General features: G+C 40.7%; 1 protein-coding gene across 11 annotated transcripts in view; it reads right to left on the reverse strand.

The window, feature by feature from the left end:
* Nucleotides 1–1749: 1749 nt before the first annotated feature.
* The window catches only part of ablim1b (actin binding LIM protein 1b), a 58334-nt gene continuing 38927 nt past the window's right edge, over nt 1750–21156 (reverse strand). The window contains exons 9-28 of one of the 11 annotated variants that reach the window (XM_066666273.1): nt 17347–17424; nt 16631–16789; nt 15398–15403; nt 14249–14287; nt 13066–13116; nt 12549–12584; nt 11931–12060; nt 11096–11188; nt 10262–10276; nt 9287–9379; nt 8700–8747; nt 7652–7792; nt 7048–7133; nt 6780–6903; nt 6599–6663; nt 5796–5856; nt 5694–5701; nt 5217–5291; nt 4230–4310; nt 1750–3370 (exon numbers count right to left, since the gene is read on the reverse strand). In XM_066666273.1, the coding sequence (XP_066522370.1) occupies nt 3257–3370; nt 4230–4310; nt 5217–5291; nt 5694–5701; nt 5796–5856; nt 6599–6663; nt 6780–6903; nt 7048–7133; nt 7652–7792; nt 8700–8747; nt 9287–9379; nt 10262–10276; nt 11096–11188; nt 11931–12060; nt 12549–12584; nt 13066–13116; nt 14249–14287; nt 15398–15403; nt 16631–16789; nt 17347–17424 (1503 nt within the window). In that variant the 3' untranslated portion in view covers nt 1750–3256. Of the gene's footprint in view, nt 3371–4229; nt 4311–5216; nt 5292–5573; nt 5702–5795; nt 5857–6598; nt 6664–6779; nt 6904–7047; nt 7134–7651; nt 7793–8699; nt 8748–9286; nt 9380–10261; nt 10277–11095; nt 11189–11930; nt 12061–12548; nt 12585–13065; nt 13117–14248; nt 14288–15397; nt 15404–15981; nt 16027–16630; nt 16790–17346; nt 17425–20254; nt 20300–21156 lie in introns of those variants that run through there. The other 10 variants (XM_066666263.1, XM_066666262.1, XM_066666264.1 and 7 more) reach the window with 10 other exon arrangements.

Below are 21156 nucleotides of genomic sequence, written 5' to 3' on the forward strand. Positions count from 1 at the left end.
TGTGTCAGTCTGAATGAAGAGCAATGACGGCACTGGGAAGATCAGAGTCAATTCCTCAGTGACTAACTAGAACAGAGTTTGAATGTAGTTAACCGCATGCCATTGTCAGCATCTTCAGTTTATTTCTAAACATACAGAAAGATACGTAATTTAGGAGTTTACAGACACCAGCTCATTCAGTATTTCAACTTTTTAATCTGGAATTGGGGCTCTTTATACCCCTCTACCCCATGTCTGGCATTGGAATGGTGATTTTAGCATCATGTGTGGCTTCTCTAAAGCATCCCAGTCTAATCAGCGATGGCTTTCTGTGTCACACTGCACATTTCCAATGATCAAAAATAGAAAGTTGAGCAACATACATTTCATGAGCTCTATTATAAATACTTCGGTGACATAGATCTGAAACTTGCGATAAGAAGGCAGTGTTACCTTGCTTTCTCTTAATGTTCTCATGTGTGTACTTTTCTCAAGTTCTTAGGAAAGGGAGGCACCTGATCAAACTTCTCCAGATCTCTCAGATCCCCAGGGCTCATAGGAGCAGAGCGTTTATGTCGTGAAGCAATATTATTTCACCGTTCCTCCACACAGTGATCAGGCTCAGTCTGGCGCCAACTATTGGAGAACCCCACCTCACCACCCCACCACTTCCAAAACTCTGCATGAGAACAGTGTGTGCACGTGCTCAGAAAATGGCCTGGACTTGATCTGGATGCGTTGTGGCAGAACATCTCATTTACCTCCACTTTTATTTTGCTTGTGGGGTCTGAAACCCAAGCTTGACCTGCACCTTCCCAGACACTAACATCAGTGCCTACTGGATCCTAAACAAGCGCCACACATGGAAATATCTGCAGGGCAAGGAATATGGTTACAGCACCAGGTTGGTCATAATATAATGTGGAGGACTTGGAAGAAACACAAAACCAGGTACAGCATAACTTTGAGGTTGGCTCTGAAACAGAGCAAAGCTGTATACTTCCCCTAAACAATTAGTGGTAATGACACAGACAATCGAGCCCTCAGAACGTGTCCCTGTCTTTGCAGACAGTGATGGTGGTGTAATATGAGAAGAGGCCAAGGGAAGTTCATCCAGAATGTGATCCCGAGCACTGTCCTATGAGTTACCTTAAGCAAATATAAAGAAATGACACATAGCATGTTAGAAGAGGCATGGTCTCAGAAGTGTCCGGTGGTAAAATGGTGTGACCACAGGTCACACAGAAACCACACAAACATACGTTGAGTCATGCACACCTTTTATAAATAAACTTTCACTAACCACATTTTTTTTAAATCAGTTGCATTGATGGCTGCTGTGCTAATTTAGAGTCTGTAGTCCATTTATTGATGCAAAATATGTTAGCCTAGCCCTTCATCAGTGGTCAGTTTCTGACCAAAAAACCCTCTGTGGATTGGATGCCTTTGGTTAGCAGACCACTCTCAGCACATGTATAAAAAGCCCAGCACTGCTGCTGAGTCTAAAACACTGTAAGAACACCACATACACACTAGCGTGTCAGTGTTATCGCGCTGCTGAAAACAGTCCAATACCCTGATATCTGCTCAGCAGCCGTCCTGCGGTAAGAAACTGACCAAAGGTCTGAGCAAACAATGGAAGAAAATAAAGATTTCTGAAAAAACACCTCTATAATACACCATTAAGGTGTAGAAACCACAAAATGGAGGTTGTGAAAAAGGGATATAGAATAAAAGTAAATAACGTCACAGTGAATATTAGTATCTGAAGCAGAGTTTTAATTACTCAGTAGAGATATTACACCATTCTCATCAAATTCTTTCCTTCATAAAAGACAAAAGGTTGAGAAACACAGTATGGGTATCAAAACCTACTTTTCTTCATTCCATTGCAAATGTGAAATTGTTTAGTTTTCCGCAGACTCACCATATGTTCATTATATTGTTTTGTGATATTATAAAATCTTTTTTTCTTTGTTTGTTTTTATTTTCCCAGTCCAAAGTCATTAACCCTGTTAGCAACACAGGACACTCCCGGGAATGAAGGTCAGCAACAGCCCATAACACTACTGCAAGCACATCCAGTGTCTATGGGAAGGGCAATATCCGGCAGCTTCAAAAGGAATGGCAGATAGGGCCCTGATATAACACCTACTTCTGGCACGAATTCTATGGCTACAGCTCCGTCAATACTCCAGCAACACAGTGGCAGTTTGAAGTACTTCAGCTTTATAAAAAGTGATCAATATCAAAGGCTTTTTTTGTTTTCAAATTTAGCATTAGTCAAAGTGATATGCTGTTAAAAGTTATATATATATTGCAGCTTTGATAGTGGTCAAAAAGGAGAGGATTGTCAATTCTGGTGGTACTCTGCAGTTGAGAACCTCTGCTCATATGACACAAGCCTGACCTCTGGTGGTGGACAAAAACAATGAGGTGGGCTTTAGTTCCTGCAACTTCCATTATCGCCACTTCACCTGACTGTCAAATACAGTATAAGCTTTGTATAAGTTAAAAAAATAGAATGGGACTCAGAAGCTAGATAAGGAGCATCCAGCTCAGGAGAGGGTTGGGGCAAGATTACGCAAGGGCTCGAGGCATGAGACGAGAAGGCAGGGAGGTGGGTGACAGCTGACACATCTCTGAGTCTCTTCAGGTTGTAATGTGTTCCAGAAACCAGAACCCAGGTCTTTTTACATCCTCTGCAGGTGGGACCAGGTCTATCATCTTCAGCTTCACACAGTAGCTCCCACTTCCCCCAGTTAATGCACATCAAGGCCCTTATTAGGGCCACGGCAGTGGGGGTCCACTGGAACTCTTGCTTGCAGCACCGTAATAGCCTCTGTAGAGGAAGAACCCTGCCGGTAGCCTTCAGCTCCACACCCCTTTCCACCCCCCAAAATTACAGTCCTCATTTTTACGAGATGGGCAGGAAGGAGTGGAAGAGGAGAAAGCTTTTGCTCTGATGGCAGGTTTAATGAGAGCACAGAGACGATGGCTTCTCCTCGCTCCTCTGGCCTGCCTTCCATGGGTTAAACAGCATTTTATTTCACTCTGAGCCTAATTTCCACCTGAAATGAAACCTCTGTATCTGGTGAGGGGTTGTTATCTCCTTAAAGCAAAAAAGAAGGTACGTGTCTCTGTGTGTTATCAGACAGTCAGACAGCAAACCAAAAAAAATAAAATAAAATAAAAGTAAAATATAAAGGAAAAATATTAGAAGACTATAACTATAATACATTATTGGAGTGGCTGATAAATTAAAACATGCATCTGGCTAGAAGAGCTTGGCCTTCTTCTTCATGTCGTTGCGCTTCCACAGGGGTAGTCTGTCAAACTCATGGATCTCCATTCCAAACACGTCAAAGAATACCTCGGGGGCCAAATGACGCTGAGGAGAGACAGAAGTGGAAAAATTGAGAAAGGAAGAGGACAAGAAGGACTGAAAGTGCGGAAAGTAGAGTGGTTCATGTTAGAAACTTCAGTGTCATCATGTTCAAGCTTCTTCTCAAACCCTAGGCTGCAGCCAAAGTGGGCTTTTTTCAGAGAAGGCTGTTCCTATCAGAAGGATACACCGACAGCCTACACTTGATGTGATTTTGAGGCTAATAACTAATAACTAATATGTACTTTGCTGTCTTTGGTTACCCAAATTGTGCATGTACAATGCAAAAAAGATAAAGAAGTAAAACTGCTGGAAAGAGATTATTTTCAAATATAGACTGTAGTAACATGCATGGTTCTGTTTCCTGTGTCTTGTTTTGTCGTTTCCTTTGTCATGTGATCACCCTGCCATTTGCGTTCATCTTGAGTTAGTCTATTTAAGTCATTGTATATTTCTTAGGATAGTTTAGTTCTGTATTTTCTCGTTCTCTTCAGTCCAGTGGGTTTTCCTTAAGTTCCCCTGGTGTCTAGTAACGTCTGTTGTCTTATTTAGTTTGTGTGCTTAGCCTTTAGTGTCTAGTGTAGTGTGTTTGTATTCAGTCTCTTGAGGTCTCTTGTAAAGTTTACTGTAGGATATTGTGGAGCATGTGACACTGCTGTGGAGCATTTTAACTCAATACTAACTCAAGGTTAAAGGATACTTTTAGGATTTGTGTTTTTTTTTCTGCAACAGGATAATTTTGACAATTACTGCACAGTGTTAAACCACCGTTACAATGGTTTGCAAATGACAGCACCACTTCAGCTGTTGCCTAGGTTTTGAAAAAATGCCATAGTGCGGTTAACAGCTTTAACGTAGTAATTACCTCCAGTCTCGTCCTGTCTACATCCTTCGGGAGTTTAGCACGCCCTCTGTTGGTGACAGTGAGCATTTCATATGGATACACCTTTACAAAAGGAGGGGATTGTCTTGTTATGGAGAATGCTATGCGAGGCATTTGCCAAACACAATGAATGACTCAATGAAAAGCAACAGTGGATGAAAGGACAGTGTAGGCACAAAGCATTCTGACAACAAGCACCACATACAGACGAATTTCTAAACTGCACAGAGGGATAGAAGGAGAGAAGGAGGGGTGAAAAATGCTGGTGGTGACTCTGTAGAGGACAGGGGAGAGAACAGGGTGTGGGGGGCAAACATTTAGTGATTTATGTGAGAATGCCTTCCAAATTGTTTTGATCAAACTGAGTTCTCAAAAGGTTTTAAAAGAAAATCACAAACCCAGTGGGTAGAACTTATAGAATGAAAACGGCCAAAGTGGAAACAAATAGTGTTATTGCACATGTAATGTCGAAATGAAAAGAAGAGGAAGGATCCTGACTTTAAACTTTGATGGTGGAAAGTCTCAGTAAAGAAAAATAAAATTCCTTCAGCTAACACAAATAGTAATGGAAAACACTGAATGATTGAGTTAAGATTGTGGTTACTACAGCAGCACCTTTAACGAAACCCGGAACATGCAGCTGTAAAGCCTCTTTTTCAGCCAGATTTAGGAAAACCAGAGGGATCAACGATCTGGAAAAGTGTGCATAGCTCAGAAACAGTAAAGCATATCATTACATCATTTCGTAGCACTAGAAGGAACGCAAGCAGCACAAATCCTCAGCCTTCTCCTGCTTCCTATGGCTTCAGAGGCTGTGCCAAAAATAACCTGGCTGATGGTAATGAATAACCTGAGCTCTGGTGAGGGGAGTTATTTACTGAACACTGAGGAGCACTCACAAAAATGGAAAAGAGTAGAGAAAGGGCATTCTCATGAAATAAAAGAAAAAAAAAGATGTGGGATACTTGCTTTATATTCCAACATATTAGGCATTGACATTCCCCTGTCCATTCTGCTTATGGGGACCTGGCCATCATGGATGGGCTAAAGAACAGAACACATACATGTGATGCAAATGCTAAAAAGAAACAAAACTGGATTTGGAGGGGTTAGAAATCTTAGCAAGGAATGTGTATCTAACGTAAAACACTTGTTTTATTCGGAGGACAGGATATGACCTATACTACTCTACGGGGATCAGACTACACTATTGCTCCTGAAGAATAACTACGGCTGAATAATAAAAATCAAACAGTTTTGAAGATGAAACCCATCTGCCTATGCTCTCCCCATTGTCCATGCTCTGTTTTAAACTCAAACACAAGCGTAGCAGGGTGTGAGTTGCATTCCAGTCACATGTAGCATGACTCCGCATTCCTGTGTGCAATGATGGCTGATACACATGCGCAGTGCAGCTGACTGGGTGAATGCATGTCAATCACGTACCTTGAAATCTGCATAATGGGTAGAAGAGAGAAAGCAGAATTAGATTATGTTCCAAACTGTTATGGATATTGTGATAGCTTAGTGTTGATAGCAGGCAGATACCTCTCTGTCCTCTGCAGACATCTCCATAACTGTTATACTGAGAGAATTCTGTGGACTGTGGCTAGAAAAATAGAGGCGGGCATTAATGCGATGCAAAAACATTCTAGGGAACAGATGTGCATTGTTGAAAACACATGTCTGCTGCTATTTTCAAAATGATTCCCATTGTGAACATGATGATGAGTTCTGGATCATAAACAACACACTCATCCTAGAGGTATTCCATGGAGCTCCATCACTCCAGAGGATGCTGTTCCAATGCTGTTTATACAAGCCTAGCTGACATCTGTGTTTCATTCTATTGGTATTGCCTGTCTAAAGGAATGTAGAAGGATATCAGTGGCGCTGGAGGATGATTCTTTGAAAATAGATGGTGTATTTATTGTACTGAAACAGGTAAGCAGAATGATTAGGCAGCACTTGAATACTAGTGTTAATTTCACATAATTAATCTAATACTCTTGTTTGCAAATGTTGTTTCAGTATAACTGATCCTTTATTTCTGCATCATTAATTGTCTCTGGTGATTATACAAGCTGTGTGGCCAGCAGTGGACCCAGCTAAAAGTAGATGAACCACTGCTGTTAGAGGGGATGTCTGAATAATATAATAAAACATATTGTAGCCTCGCCCTGTGAAGGACTGGCGCCCCCTTCAGGGTGTATTCCCGCCTTGCGCCCAATGATTCCGGGTAGGCTCTGGACCCACCGCGACCCTGAACTGGATAAGCACTTACAGATAATGAATGAATGAATGAATATTGTAGCCTATAACTGAATCCAGCTGATTGTGGGGTTTCTTACCCGATGGAGCCCATTCCGTCCATATCCTGGCAGTGAGGAAGTTTTGGATGTTGGACAGTTAGGATCTGATGGAGAAAAAGTTTTATAAAATCTACATTCCCTCCATATTTTTCATCATTATTAAATAATCATTACATTTAATAATGCAGAAGTAACTAGAGCCAATAGTGTAGGTCAGTACCTGCAGTACAGTTGGTGTACTGAGAGTCATAGCGCTGAGCAGCCAGAGTGCGAGCATATCTCTCTCTATTAATCTCTCTCTCCATCTCCTCTTTCAGAATGAGCTTCCCAAGACCAGACTGGATCTGCAGGAGAGAAACGTGTCAGACCTATTACGATCATCAGTGGTGTATTATGTACTATATGTGTATTAACAGATTATTTTCAAAATTTGCCACCTTTATTTCTCCCATTATTATAATAATTCTGTAGTGTTAGCATCTCCTGACCTTGCTGAGATGCTCTTCTTGGATGTGTCGGCGTTTCACTTGCTCCTCCTCCTCTTCATCTCGTGAGCGACTCCTCATACCAGAGCCTGCCAATTTCACAATAAACGTCAATCAAAACAAAAGCCATGATTACTGTTCATCGTTGTCACCATCACCATCATCATCATCATCATCATCATCATCTTCATCACTATCAGTATCATTTTCACCCAAGCATGTTGATTTACACACATCGTGACAAAAATGATGGAAAATAAAAATACATGATTAAAATTAGGCTGAAAAAAACAAAAACTATGGTCTGAGGTATGTCTTATTAAAGTTGTGGCTGTTTCCACAGAGGATGAGCCTTCTGTGTCTTTAAGATAGAGTTTAGAGGTAATCAATTTAAATATAAAATTCTCCAGATGTCTGGTCCCAATAACACTGTTATTTACTTTACTGTGAATACTATATTGTAACCAACTGGTGAAAGAGGACCTTAATGAAAACAAATACAGGATTAGAGTCGCCCTTGTTTGAACTATACACCTTTTTTGGCTGTATTTCACAGATTTGTAGTGCTTTGAAGGGCTTCCTAAGGGAGGGAGGTGGAGGAGCCTACCTAGGGCAGCAAGGGAAGGAGGGCAGGGCCAGTAGTCAGTCTCAATCTTTGGTGTTTCATCCGGCTGGGGGGCATGAGCGGCAGGGAACTTGGAGGATTTGATGATGTCATCTGCAGACTTGCTTTGTGCTGCCAGAGCAGCTGAATCTGGATTGGTATTTTAGGGGAACTGGACTATCAGTGATCTGCTCACAATGGCTGGAGGCAGATACAGCGCTGGCCAATGTAATGAAAGCATCACATTTCACAGATTCTGGACCTTTTTAAGCTACAAGACACATTTACTATGTGATACGTTTTTGAAGAACATGCTTTGGAGAGTGTGACATGCTTTAATGTACATGGCCAACACTGTATTTGGTACAGAAGCACATAAAGCACTAAGCCAAATTTGCTACTATGATATTTTCAGATAGAATGCTAGTATGTAAGTCTTGTAAATGTTGGAAGTGATTTTAGTGAGACTCTGCAGGCCATAAGTCCATGCGAATACGAGGCAAAGGTAAATGTTTTACAGGAAAATTTGTTAAAAAGAGGTGGTTTGTTATTTGCTAGTTTTGCATCGTTTGCCAGTGATGAAAGGACAGAGAGTAGCAGAAATAAACCTCAGAATAGTATTTGAGTTGATTTCAAATGGTACTTACATGAGAAAACAGGATATGAAGTCACACATGCCACAACCCAAAGTTAATGTTGGAATGGGGTCAACACACATATGATCAAACATATGAAAAATATGATCAGAGTACGCACACACAGAGTCACTCTCACAGGCAACACCATTAAACAGCATTTAAACTCCAAAGCACAGAAGTGTGATGTCAACCATGTGAACATCTGCACCACTTACCTTCTTCACATCAACAATTAATATGTGCATTTTTATTTGATATTATATTTGATTGTGCTTTACTTGTATTTGATTAATCAGATTTGCAAACTCAAAACCAAAGTCTCTAAAAACCACCGCAAATGAATGCAGATAAACTGTCTATTAGTTATGATATAGTTAGATGTGTAATGAGATTTAGAACTTTAATAGCCGTACCATGCTGTTTGTAGATTGGTGGTTTTCTGTACATGTTCATGCCTTGGTCTGGAATTAAAAGTACAAAACACAAACCTGGATCAGTATGAATGCAAACCAGACAATGAATTTATACATAATGAATGGGAAATGAATGTCAGGGCCATAAGATAATGTAGATGATCAGAAGTGAAATGAACAGGGCAATATACGTTAACAGTAACAGTAAGCTACTTAGCAGCAGGGAGCTCAAGAATATGGGGGGGTTAAGTAAAAATAGTATGATATAAAGGTATAATATGACAAAGAACATATAAAAGAGAGCATAAAAAGCACTGATGGAATGAACGATGGTAGATGAAAGAATGAATGGGTGGAAAAGATAGCAGCATAGCTAAAAGGTATGTAAAAGGTAGATAGATAGATAGATAGATAGATAGATAGATAGATAGATAGATAGATAGATAGATAGATAGATAGATAGATAGATAGATAGAGACACACAAATAGACAGACAGACAGAAGAAATGACAGACAGACAGAGATAGAAAGAGAGACAGTCAGACAGATTGAGATGACAGGGGACTTGTGGTCACTCCTCCTCCTACCTGGGATGTGGAAATGTTTAGGGGTCAGAGAGAGGGTCGGGGTGGCCGGCCGAGAGGAAAGGGGGGAACTGCGGCCACTCGATGGCTCAGTGCCTCCAAACAAGAAGAGAAGAAAGAGTGGGAGGAAGAAAAGAAGGGGGGGAGAAAGAAAGAGATGTTGGAATAAATTCTTACTAATCGAAAGAGATGAAGAAATGTAGGAAAGTGAATGTGATGAAATAAAGTGCCCATTCTGACCAGGGCACACGTGGAAAGAAGGAGGGAAGGAAGGAGTAGAGGGGAGAGGAAAGAGGGCATTTTGTAAGAGCATCAGTACAGAGAGTCAACATGCAGATTCTCAAGTACACTGCAAAAATATTATTATGATATTAAAAATACACAAAAACATCCTAAATCTAGACAATATTTATAATACCTCTTATTATGAGATTAAGATGAATATTTCAATATGATTTAACCAGTTTCTAGACAGTTTTCCTCATGCTAAAGGGGTCATACTATTAAAATGATCAAAAAATAATGATGCACTAAGCTCTAAACTAAAGCTTATTCTGATTTAAAGCTACAGGATGTTAAAGCAGTGGGAGAAGTGAGCTGTGTTGGTTGATCTTTGTGGCATTTTGACAAAAGCATGTCACAAACATTTAATTAAGTCCCCCAGGGACTGATATGTATACATAGCATTAATAATCTTATTACATTATTTAAAGAGTCTCAATTCGGTAAATCTTACACATACTGTCCAGATTTAAGATGATCCCAAGTGTGTTTGTTTTTTGATGTTTTTTTTAACAATGTTTTTTGCAGAGCATCTCACACACACCTCAACACTGACACTCACAATGCATATCAGGAACACTCAGTATGTAAAGATGTAACAGAGAGACTGGGGAAGGGGTTGTGGCATGCCTCATAGCTGGCAGAGACAAAACAAAGCTGAACAAGCAAAGTAACAGCCACAAAGCCAAGACATACCTATGCAGAAAGAATCTGTAGGGAGGACAGAGGCACATGTGCATTACACACAAGAACACAGTTAGTCAGTGCTCCGTTTACATGTAGTAGTGGAGTGAAGACCTAACAGTATCAGAGAGTACATGTGCCATGCCCATGTTACAAGTTCACAACTTGTACTTCGTAGAACAATGCGGCCAAATATGAAGTACATAGCAGCTAGCTTATAGGCCTACAGCCATAGAATAGGAGTGTAATTCAAATGCAATTATTTGAAATTGATTAGAACGAATTAAAATTATGCCAAAGTATGTCCTTAATTTTTGGCCTAAATTAATGCTTTGGTTTTTAATTTGTTTATTTATACATTATTCAAAATAACATAATTAGTACAATAATTAGTAAAATATAATTGATTACAACCGATACAATTATTGGGGTTGAATAATATTTCTGGTCTAAAAAGCCACAGCACTGCCATGATTACAATTTTTTTTCCATTTTACATCATTAATAAATCAGCTTAATAACTGGTATAATTTGAATACTAAATAGAGTATCTGCCAATCATAAAATAGACATGGTCAGCAGGTTGAAGGTTCTCCACAAGGGGAAATTAAAGCCTTGCACTGAACACCCATTTCTGAGTTGTGGCTGTTGTATTAGCTGTTTGCAATGAATTGTTTCCTAAAGAACTGTAAACTGAATCATCGTGAGGTTTACACCCCTGTAAAGCATTGCTCCAGGAACAGCTTTGCCTCCCAGCTTTAAATGAGAAGACAGAGGCAGGTCTGGGGGATTTGGGAAGGACATTGGAATGCAACGCAAGGCTCCGGGCAGCAGGAGGGGTCTTACCTTTGTTATGGGGGAGGAAATGATGTCGGAAAGGGGAGGTGGGGCGGTTGTCGCTGTTGCCAGAACGCAAAGAGGAGCAGAGCTTCAGCATACCTGACAGCCCCCCCAGAGGAAGAGGAGAAGGAGGAGGAGGGTGAGGAGGAACAGGGGAAACAGGAGGCGAGACAGGACAAAAGAAGGCAAGAAGAAAGAAACGTGAGCGAAAGTCAAAGGCAAGAGGTGTGGCGAGGGAAAGCGAGAAAGGGCAAAGCTCTGGAGGAAGGTGGATAGTTTGTTGGGCTTGAGGCCTGTCATAATCATATAAATTTAGATGAGGATTAATTGCTATATAAATAGCAATTAATGGTGTATGTTTGACTAGTAAATACTATTCAAATGTGGGCAAACATGCTGATTAGCCATATTTGCCTAGCTGTCAACAGTAACTTACAACTGTCGACAAACACTACTCATGCTCAAGGAAATAAACATCGCTTACCACTTCCTCTTAAGAAATTTAAATACCATTCTCAAAATGTGTGTATTCTGTCTTCTTTAATTTACATGAATTTGTATCACTCCAATGATGAATGCCCTCAAAGCATGTTCTCTTAGTTGCGCATATGACTGCAAAAGCCACACAGCTGCAGAAATTAATTGCGGCTAAAATTATTCCAGGCATTTCAGATCATTACAATTATACAGTAATTGTGACAGGCCTAGTGCTTCTAAAGCTTAAAGAGAAAGCTCAAATGTACAGAGTGAGTCACACTGTTGCTGAAATGCAGCTTCGGCACATGGCCTCAGTCCTGGTGGAAGGAAGAGTGTAAACAGAGGTTATGTGTGTCACACTCACCTGGTCTGTGAAAGTGCTGTGGTGATTTGGACAGTGAGGGCATGTAGTTATGGCGGCTGTACACTGGGGAGCCAATGGAGCCCTGGCTGGTAGATCTCTGTATAATGTGCTCTCTCATGTCATAGCAACCCTAGCACATAGACACAGTGATAGATTACACAACCTGGACAATTATTTATGCCTGTTAATGGATTATTTTGCATATTTCTTGTTTGGTTTAGTAATTTTACCTGATAAATGACAATGAAGTACTACTGTACAAAGCAGCAAAATCATACCATATACAATGTGAGTATTTTCAAATATTAACAAATGGCTTCCTGGTGAGAAAAGCTTACTTCTCTGAAGAAGGAATTTTACAAAAATGTATTGACTTCAAAAGATTTATTTTTCCAAAAAACTAATGGTCCCATTGTCATATACACAATGTAAAATCTATAAGGAATTTTATATGACATAAAATAAAAAAACAAGCTTTTATACACCATGGTTATAATATATGAAGCAACATCAAACAGACAAACAGCAGAGAAAAAAATCATCGCCTGTGTTCTAACTGCTGTAACGTGACGTGAAAGGAACATCCGTGTATTAGTGAATTACAAAGCAGGCTCTAACCTCAGCAGAGGGGGTGGGTGACAGGGTCCTCGGAGACTGAAAAAGACAACATGGAGAAACACCCTAAGTGTGATTGAGTTTCAGTGCTTTAGGAAAAGGAGAAAGAAAATAGCGATAGTGATAGAGCAGGTCCAAAAGCGAGAAATGACCGGATTAAAAGGAGGAAAAAAGCCTTGATGCAGGATCATGTCATTGTTGTATAGTATTTGATAATGTATACAACTCCATATCTGAGTATGTGTTTACTGGCTTTGTTAGACATAGAAAGCAGGAATGAGGCATCTTGCAATGGATTTTTTAAGGCTGAAATGTCACAGGGACTCACTGGCACAAAAAATATCTGCAGTTTACATGTTAATACACACACTTCTGACAACAGAAGACAATTAGCCTCTCAGTTATAAACCTCAAAGATTCAGAAGGTAGTTTATGTAAGATGGGAATTGTCTGCTCAGAGAGATAAGATAAGATTAAGGATCTTGCAATGTCCAAGAGGCAAGAACCACTAATAACTTACTGTCTCTGCTGACATTGGTGCTGACAAAGGGGCCAGATCTTGTGGCATGGTCTGAGAATGCGAACACAAAGTGTACTGTAACTAGGAAAAATGTGTGTTATATTAGGTTAAAAAACAACCTTTTGACTAGTTCAGTATAAGGTTTTGTTTCTAAGACAGCAAAGAAGAAATGAAGAAAAATCACAATAATTCACAGTGAAGCACTTTAGAAAGAGTATATTGTGCTGTCCAGATTTACACTAGAAGATCGATATGGAGCACTTGCTCTGTGATTTTGTTTCTTGTGTGAGTAGAGCACAGAAAAATTGATTGTTATCTCTAGAAAGAGCATGCATCATTTTCGGGGCTTGCTAATGTGTTAGTACAACAAGAACAAGAATGGAGGACAGTTCAGATAGGGGATTATCAAATAATGACTTCTAGATGACAGTTATTTGACTGCTAATATCTAGGGTGTATCTGACAAATGGTGCCTCCCTTATATATTGTTGGTTTATTCTTCAAATTTTAGCTCATGCAACAGTAAACTTTAATGCCAAAAATAAAAGAGTAAAAATAATAGTGTATATATAGAAACCTCAGAAAACATTCATTCATTTATTGTCTGAAACCACTTCCAATTCAGGGTCGCGGTGGGTCCGGAGCCTACCCGGAGTCACTGGGAGCAAGGTGGGAACACACCTCAGAGGGGGCGCCAGTCTCTCACAGGGCGACTCACACATACGGACACGTTTGAGTCGCCAATCCACCTACCAACGTGTGTTTTTGGACTGTGGGAGGAAACCCATGTGGACACAGGGAGAACACACCAAACTCCTCACAGACAGTCACCCGGAGCGGGACTTGAAGCCACAACCTCCAGGCCCCTGGAGCTGTGTGACTGCAACACTACCTGCTGCGCCACCGTGCCGCTCCCAGAAAACCTTTTACTATTTAAAAACAATCCCTGTGAAGTGACTAATATTTTAATCAGTAGGTTTTCAGGTTTAAACAGATCATTGAGTGATGGAAGCTCTTCAGATTAGCTTTTATCCGATTCATTTATAAAGACGATACACTAACTCAGATCATTCTTAGATATATACTGTGGTGTATAAAGTCCTAAGAGAGAGATTATTTTCTAAGTGCATCTTGTTCATTGGTCATGTTACTGGACATTTACTACATTAGTCCACACACTTACTGTGGCTCTGCCTCTGGGGGAATGATCACCTGCAGTAATCTGAGAAAAAGGAGGGTAATGGTTACTGTTGGTTATGAACGCTATGATGATACCATTACTTTCCTTGTCACCATCCATGCCGGTAAGCAGAGTACTATTAAAATACAATGCTTACTGTACTGGAAAAAAGACACCGATTGTGCTAGTCATTATACAGCACTTCATCAGTGGTCAGTGTCTGATCCTATGAGCTTTTCTCAACCCAGCACTAACACTCGGGTGTTTTGACATTACTGGTGCGCCTGAGGAGGATGTTTTGTTTGAACAAAGTAACCTAAACTCTCTCACCCCAGATTTTTTAGTCCATAACTGATGTTGACTTTATGAAATACATAAAATAATGATCAATAAATGATTCTGAATACAAGGGGTAGCGGCCTAGCTGGCAACAAACATCATTGACATTGACACTGCTGGCCAGCTGGACTGATATACGAGGCAAAGTCAGCTAGTAAAAATAGAAACAACAGAGTGCCCGTGTTATTTACTGAATGTGATGCAAAAAGATTATACAATGTAGAAATATAACTTCGTATGTTACAAGTTTCAAATAAAACACAGTGACAGATTATTTTCAAATGTTGTGTTTATTCTTATATGAATTATATTTAAAAACTATATTCCTGTTTATTTTATGTGTATACTGTTTTGTGTGTATGGCCACCCCTGGTATAGAGGATTGATGAGAAATTGTGCTTAGTAAGAAATGGGCTGCAGTCATTAATCTGTACCTCCACAGAGTTACAGTACCAATCTTACACTGTCAGAAAAACTGTCACTGTGGGGGCACCATCAAGGGTACATATTTATACCTTTAATTTTACCTCTGCAACCTAGATTCTGTTGTTTTATTTTCACCGTTCTTAGACAGAAATCTTACAAATATTCGCCTATTCTGCTGAAGAAGAGAATGTACCTTTGTACCTGGACGTAATAATACTGTTGTTCCTATAATGGTACATTTACACTGTTTATACCTTTAGTAACCAGTGTTCCTCTACTCTACATTTTTTTTCTGAGAGTGTAGGAGTACCTAATAAAATGGGCAAAGAACGTATATGTAGGTGATTATTTTTTTTAATGAATCAGCAACCAGTATATTTTATAAACCTGCGACTGCCTCATGACTTTAGGAGAGACAGTGCGACCCGCTGCTGGCCAACAGGGGGAGCTGTGACACTGCTATACTTACACAGACACGGCACAAATTAATCCTGGTACATCACAGCGAATTTAATATAAGAGTCGGAATGCCACAGTCAATAAAAAACCCATGTTCCTCTCATACACCAGCAGTGATGACATGTACACATAGGACAATGTACACATAATACATGTACAGTACATGATATTATACAGTACATTATAACAGACAGAAACACATACAAAATCGCAAACACATGTACACACACACACACACACATACACAGGCCTTATGCAGGCCTGCTCAAAGCCTGACAATTCCACTGTGTTCTCTTGTAGCAGCAGTGCATATGTATGTATTATGTTTTCTGGCAGCTGTGATGGACCAATGACAGAGCAGTAGCTATGGGGCAGCAGGGACTGTGTTATAGACTGGGTGAGGCTGAGTGGATGTGTGGGTCTGTAGGATATGGGATGAGGAGCAGTCAGGCAGTGGCTGGGCCAGGCAGAGTGGGCTTTATGAGGGCCGCTTTAAACCGAAGCCCACTTACACGAAAGTCCGGTAAAAGGGAACGCACCCGCTTGGATGGCATGAGCTGTTGACAGAGTGGACTATTACCGTACTGTATCGTTTACTAATCACACTACAACACATGAACTGTAATGAATGAACTATGTACATATAATACCTACAGATTTACAGGCTGCTCAATGCCAATGTTTTTGTTTTTAGCAGCTTGTTAGCATGTTAGCATAATAACATATTTTCCACACATTTATTAGTAATCTATTCATAGAAAACCCTTAAACCACCATTCAAAGTTTTACTATCATTTTTTAAAATATAATTTATTAGAATATACAGTACATTGTACTTTCTAATATACCTAAATATGCCTAAACTATTCACATCCACAAGTCAAAGACTTCAGAAATTTTCAGGGAGTATAGAAACAGATGTAGATGACTCCATAATGACTGAGAAAAGTATATGGCTGCACTTTTAATAACATTTGTAGGCAAATGTCCATGTAGGACAGGTGTCATTATATTTTGCTCCCCAGAAATAAAGGAACTGCACAATTTTTCAAAACGTGAGCCCCTGTAATGTTTACATTAGCTCATGTTGTACATTTTGATCAATGGGAGAATCGTAACAGCATGCATTGGTCAAACTAGGTGAGAATAGCTTTATGTTACCTCTCCAGGGCTGTGTCTGCCCTGTCTGTCCAGGGTAGAGGACGTGGAGTGGAGAGACTCGTAGGATATCATGTCTGGACGCTCAATGTCATAAATGGCCTTGACCCTGGGGATGGCTGCTAGGTCCCTGTAATCAATGATTTCATTGTCTACTTTTGCCTGGAGGGAGGAGAGGTGGAGGAAAGAAGGAGAAAGGGGGAGGGAAGGAGGGAGAGGAATCACAGATGAAGAGACACAGGGAAAGAGAGTGGAAAGGAAGGAGGACGATCAAGCTAGGGGTCAAACAGATCCACATCACGTCCTAACAGAGTTACTGCACTTCACATGGGTCACTAAAGAGGATGGAGACACTCTATATGCAAGCGAACACTGTGTAGCTGTCCTGATTATAAAATATATACGTATATGAATACGGCTTCATGAAGCTATGGTCCATTAACATTCAGGTTAAACTACTCCTTATTAAACCTGTTATTATATCAGATTTTGTATGATTTTAGAGTGTGTGAGCGTGTGTATAGACATGTATTTAGTTAAATGTCTGAAGGAGAAGTGCATGTATCCACAACTCAAGGCAAATAAAGATGGAGACTGTTTGCAAGGGAAGGAGAACAAGTGATCCTGCAGTCTCAGCCTCAAAATCCATTTGAGTGAGTGCGGTGAATGGCTCCGATGGGCTCAGGGAGTGATAGAGGGCGCCGGGGAGTGGAACTCACATAGATGGTGTGACCCGGAGAGCCAGGGATGCTGGAGCCAGGCCGAGAACAGATACTCTCAGACGAAGACCTCGTGGGCTGCGGGGGAACCAGACACTGTATTAGCGACCAGCCAAACTTACTCTACAGCATACACCAACTGAGTTAAAGGAACACTCCAACATTGTCAACCTAATCTCTATGTGTCCCATCTGTGGTTTACCATCGATTAGCACTGAAAATAAATTCAAGACTGTGTATCTGTGTATTTACAATAGTATAGAAAAATCTGTAAAAGGCACTGACACTTGTTCAATTCCATCCATCCATCATCTGTAACCGCTTATCCAATTCAGGGTCACAGTGGGTCCAGAGCCTACCTGGAATCATTGGGCGCAAGGCGGGAATACACCCTGGAGGGGGCGCAAGTCCTTCACAGGGCAACACACACACTCACACCTACGGACACTTTTGAGTCGCCAATCCACCTACCAACTTGTGTTTTTGGACTGTGGGAGAAAACCAGAGCACCCGGAGGAAACCCACACGGACACAGGGAGAACACACCAACTCCTCACAGACAGTCACTTGAGCGGGACTCAAACCCACAACCTCCAGGCCCCTGGAGCTGTGTGACTGCGACACTACCTGCTGCGCCACCATCACTTGTTAAATTTTCACTGGTAAATATTTGTTATTGTATTATTTATATATTATTATTACAAAATATAATTAATTCTGGCAGACCTCAGAACTTTCCTGATGGAAGGATTGGTGACACTAGGTTACAAGTTTCCAGACTCTTGACTTGATAAGTTGGTACAGGGTAGAGGGTAATAACACCGCTGTCAAAAATGCAGAATGGGGTTTGATTCCGCTTAGAGAAGCAGACAGCGATGCAATAATTTGTCAGTAGACTGCTACACTGCTACATTTGCCTCTCTCTGGTGGGTTGCCCTAGACAAGAGCATTTGCCAATTCCAAAAATATAAACGCACTTGATTATTTATGGGTGCCATGGATAAAGGGAAAGATACTGAAATTATTCTGTGATAATCGACACTACAGCATATTTTTAGAAAACATTCACAAGGTTGAAAATCTGTGGAGTATTCCTTTCATGTTGAATGATAGGATCGAGTTAAAGTCCAAGCCAAGATATAAATAGCAGTGCCAACAGCCTTTCATTTTCTAATTTTCAGTGCAATTAGATATTGAAACATTCACCAGCTGCCTCAAGCCATCCACACTCCACGGCCCATGCAGCATGACCCTTCAGATATGGCTCTCAATAAAGAATTTGTCAGAGCTGTTGGAATCAGAATGATGTGCTTTCTGAACAGCTACATGACTGTTAACAGAAGTCTCTGGGAGTAATTTAGTGCGGACTGGTATGATTTATTTGGGGTCAGCATCTCTGGCTGAGTGTGCAGAGTGAGCTCATATCTGAGTCCGGCTGATGTGATGAGTCACACTGCTTTCACTCATTTCAAGGCAGAGGGGGCCGGTGGGCCACGGCCTAATGTCTGTGGTGGCATGAAGCGAAATCCCTGCATCTCAATTCGGGCGCTATGAACTACACTTTATAAGGTAATATCAACTCAAACTTGAACAATTCTTAGATATTTAACTGAAGTACATATTGCTCCTTCCAATTAATTTGCTTGTATAGCTATATGTATATGTCTGTTAATCCACCAGAATAGTCTCTCTCTCTCTCTGTTGTACTTTGTTTTCTTATGATTTATATCAGAATGTTTATTGGTGTTATATGGGTTATATGTCCCAAACTTGTACTGTATATTGTTGTATAATAGCATTTAATAAAACAAATCCGTAAACTTTGAAAACGTGAAAATTACACATGAAAAAATGAATGCCGAGTACAGACAGAAGGCTCCGTCCGTGTCTGTATCCGTATTTTACGTTGAGCATAAATGAGCCTTAAAAAAAATGCTGTTTTTCCCAGTGATAAACTAGGGTGACCAGACGTCCTCTTTTACCCGGACATGTCCTCTTTTTTAGACTTAAAAAAAATGTCCGGGCGGAATTTCACAAACGTCCGGGATTTTGTTTTTCTAGAGCTTACATAGAACTTTGAGAAGCATTTCGTTCACAAACTAGTCCCGCCCTCCCCTACTCCGATTGGTTCGCTTAGTGAGAAGGGGGAGTGGTGAAGTAGCCTGAAATCTTCGGATTGGACGGTCTGACTGTAGCGCTATCATTATTGGTCGATAACATTCTCTGTAAACATTTAATTGGTCAGTCTGCACGTCAGTAGTCCGTGTTTACGTCAGGGAAGGCTCATGCCGAAATGTAAGCGAGGGGCGAGAGCTCCACCCCGCCCCCCCCCCGGAGAGACCTCTTTTTCACCATCTCAGATCTGGTCACCCTAGATAAATATGCAAACCTAACATGTATTGTCCAATGTAGATCTCAGCTTTACTAAAATAATATTAAACTTCGATATTATATAACACCAGTATCTTCTCTAATGTGATGCTACTGTTGCCTAAACAGCGTAACTGAATTTTATGCCAGTTCAAAGCATAACGGCTCACATGAAAGTAGCCACATTTCAGTTGAGAGGAACCAGCAAATTTTCAAGAAAAAGCAAAACCTAAAACTTTGTCTTTGGAACATTCTTGTTTACCACACAGCACAAGTACCTTTTCATAGCTAAGAACCAGAACTCCAGATATGGATTTGTCACTGATTAATGAATGAAGATATAGCCTTGTATTAATGACATCGACAGCACACTGTGTGTAGATTCATTTTCCAAAGTGAATGCACTTAATGTAACCAGCTAACGAATCATCATCGACTTGAAACACAGGCTGCGCTTAGGGCTTAGACCGGCACCCTCTGCTGTGCAGGAGCTGCGTGATACATGCCCCACTCTGCTGCCAGTAGCAGAATACAGTACCTGCCTTTCTGAGTGATGCAGTGAAGTTACAGAGGGAGGGAGGAGCTGTGGACGGAGGAAGAGGGTTCACACAAGATCACACACATGGACACACACTGTTGTGTGATAAACCTTAGCTCTTTATGCTAAGCACTGGCACATCTACCTCAGTCTGCCATATTTAAACATCAAAAAAAATGTTTTCTATTTAATACCACTTTTTTCCCTGTGCATGCGTTGTCTTATAGCGGAACGCTTTTGGAAGACAAATGAGACTATTATCTGATTCATGGTGAATAAATGAATGACATAAATCATATGCCCTTCCTTCTGTGGTAATATGTTATCTAAGCTGACTGGTAAGCATACAGAGAGCAACCTAACACTCTTTTCTTGGAGAACAGCAGTGCTTCTCAAATCTTTTTGAGGTCCACAGAGGGGATGGATCTCATAGCACTAGCACAGGCTCGGCAGGAGATTGCTTGTTCAATGTCCCATGGCAATGCTACAGTCATCCATGGCCGGGTGCTATTATGTCAGTGTCTTTGCTGTAATAGCGGCAATAAATAATCTTGTCCAAGGGGGTTGAACTGCCCAATAACTCTGTGGCAGCGGCACTTCAAAAAGAGTACAGTGGATACCTGTGGCTCAGAGAATCCACATGTTAGCCCTTACCCTCTCAGGTTGCTAGCATTTATTGACAGGAGCAGGCCTAGCTAGAAATGGAGAACTGGGGAGATATCTTGGAAATATCTTTTTTATTTTATAAACAAAGAAACAAACAAAAAAAGACCATCTCACAAATATCAGGGGGAGAACGAGTGGTGTGGCAGAAGCATAGTGTGTGCATGTGTGTCTGTGTCTGTGTTGTCCCTCCCCTCTGCTATAGAAGTCCTAAACGAACACAGCGCAGCTTCATGGTC

This window comes from Hoplias malabaricus, chromosome 3, assembly GCF_029633855.1.
Source record: "Hoplias malabaricus isolate fHopMal1 chromosome 3, fHopMal1.hap1, whole genome shotgun sequence".
Taxonomy (NCBI): Eukaryota; Metazoa; Chordata; class Actinopteri; order Characiformes; family Erythrinidae; genus Hoplias; species Hoplias malabaricus.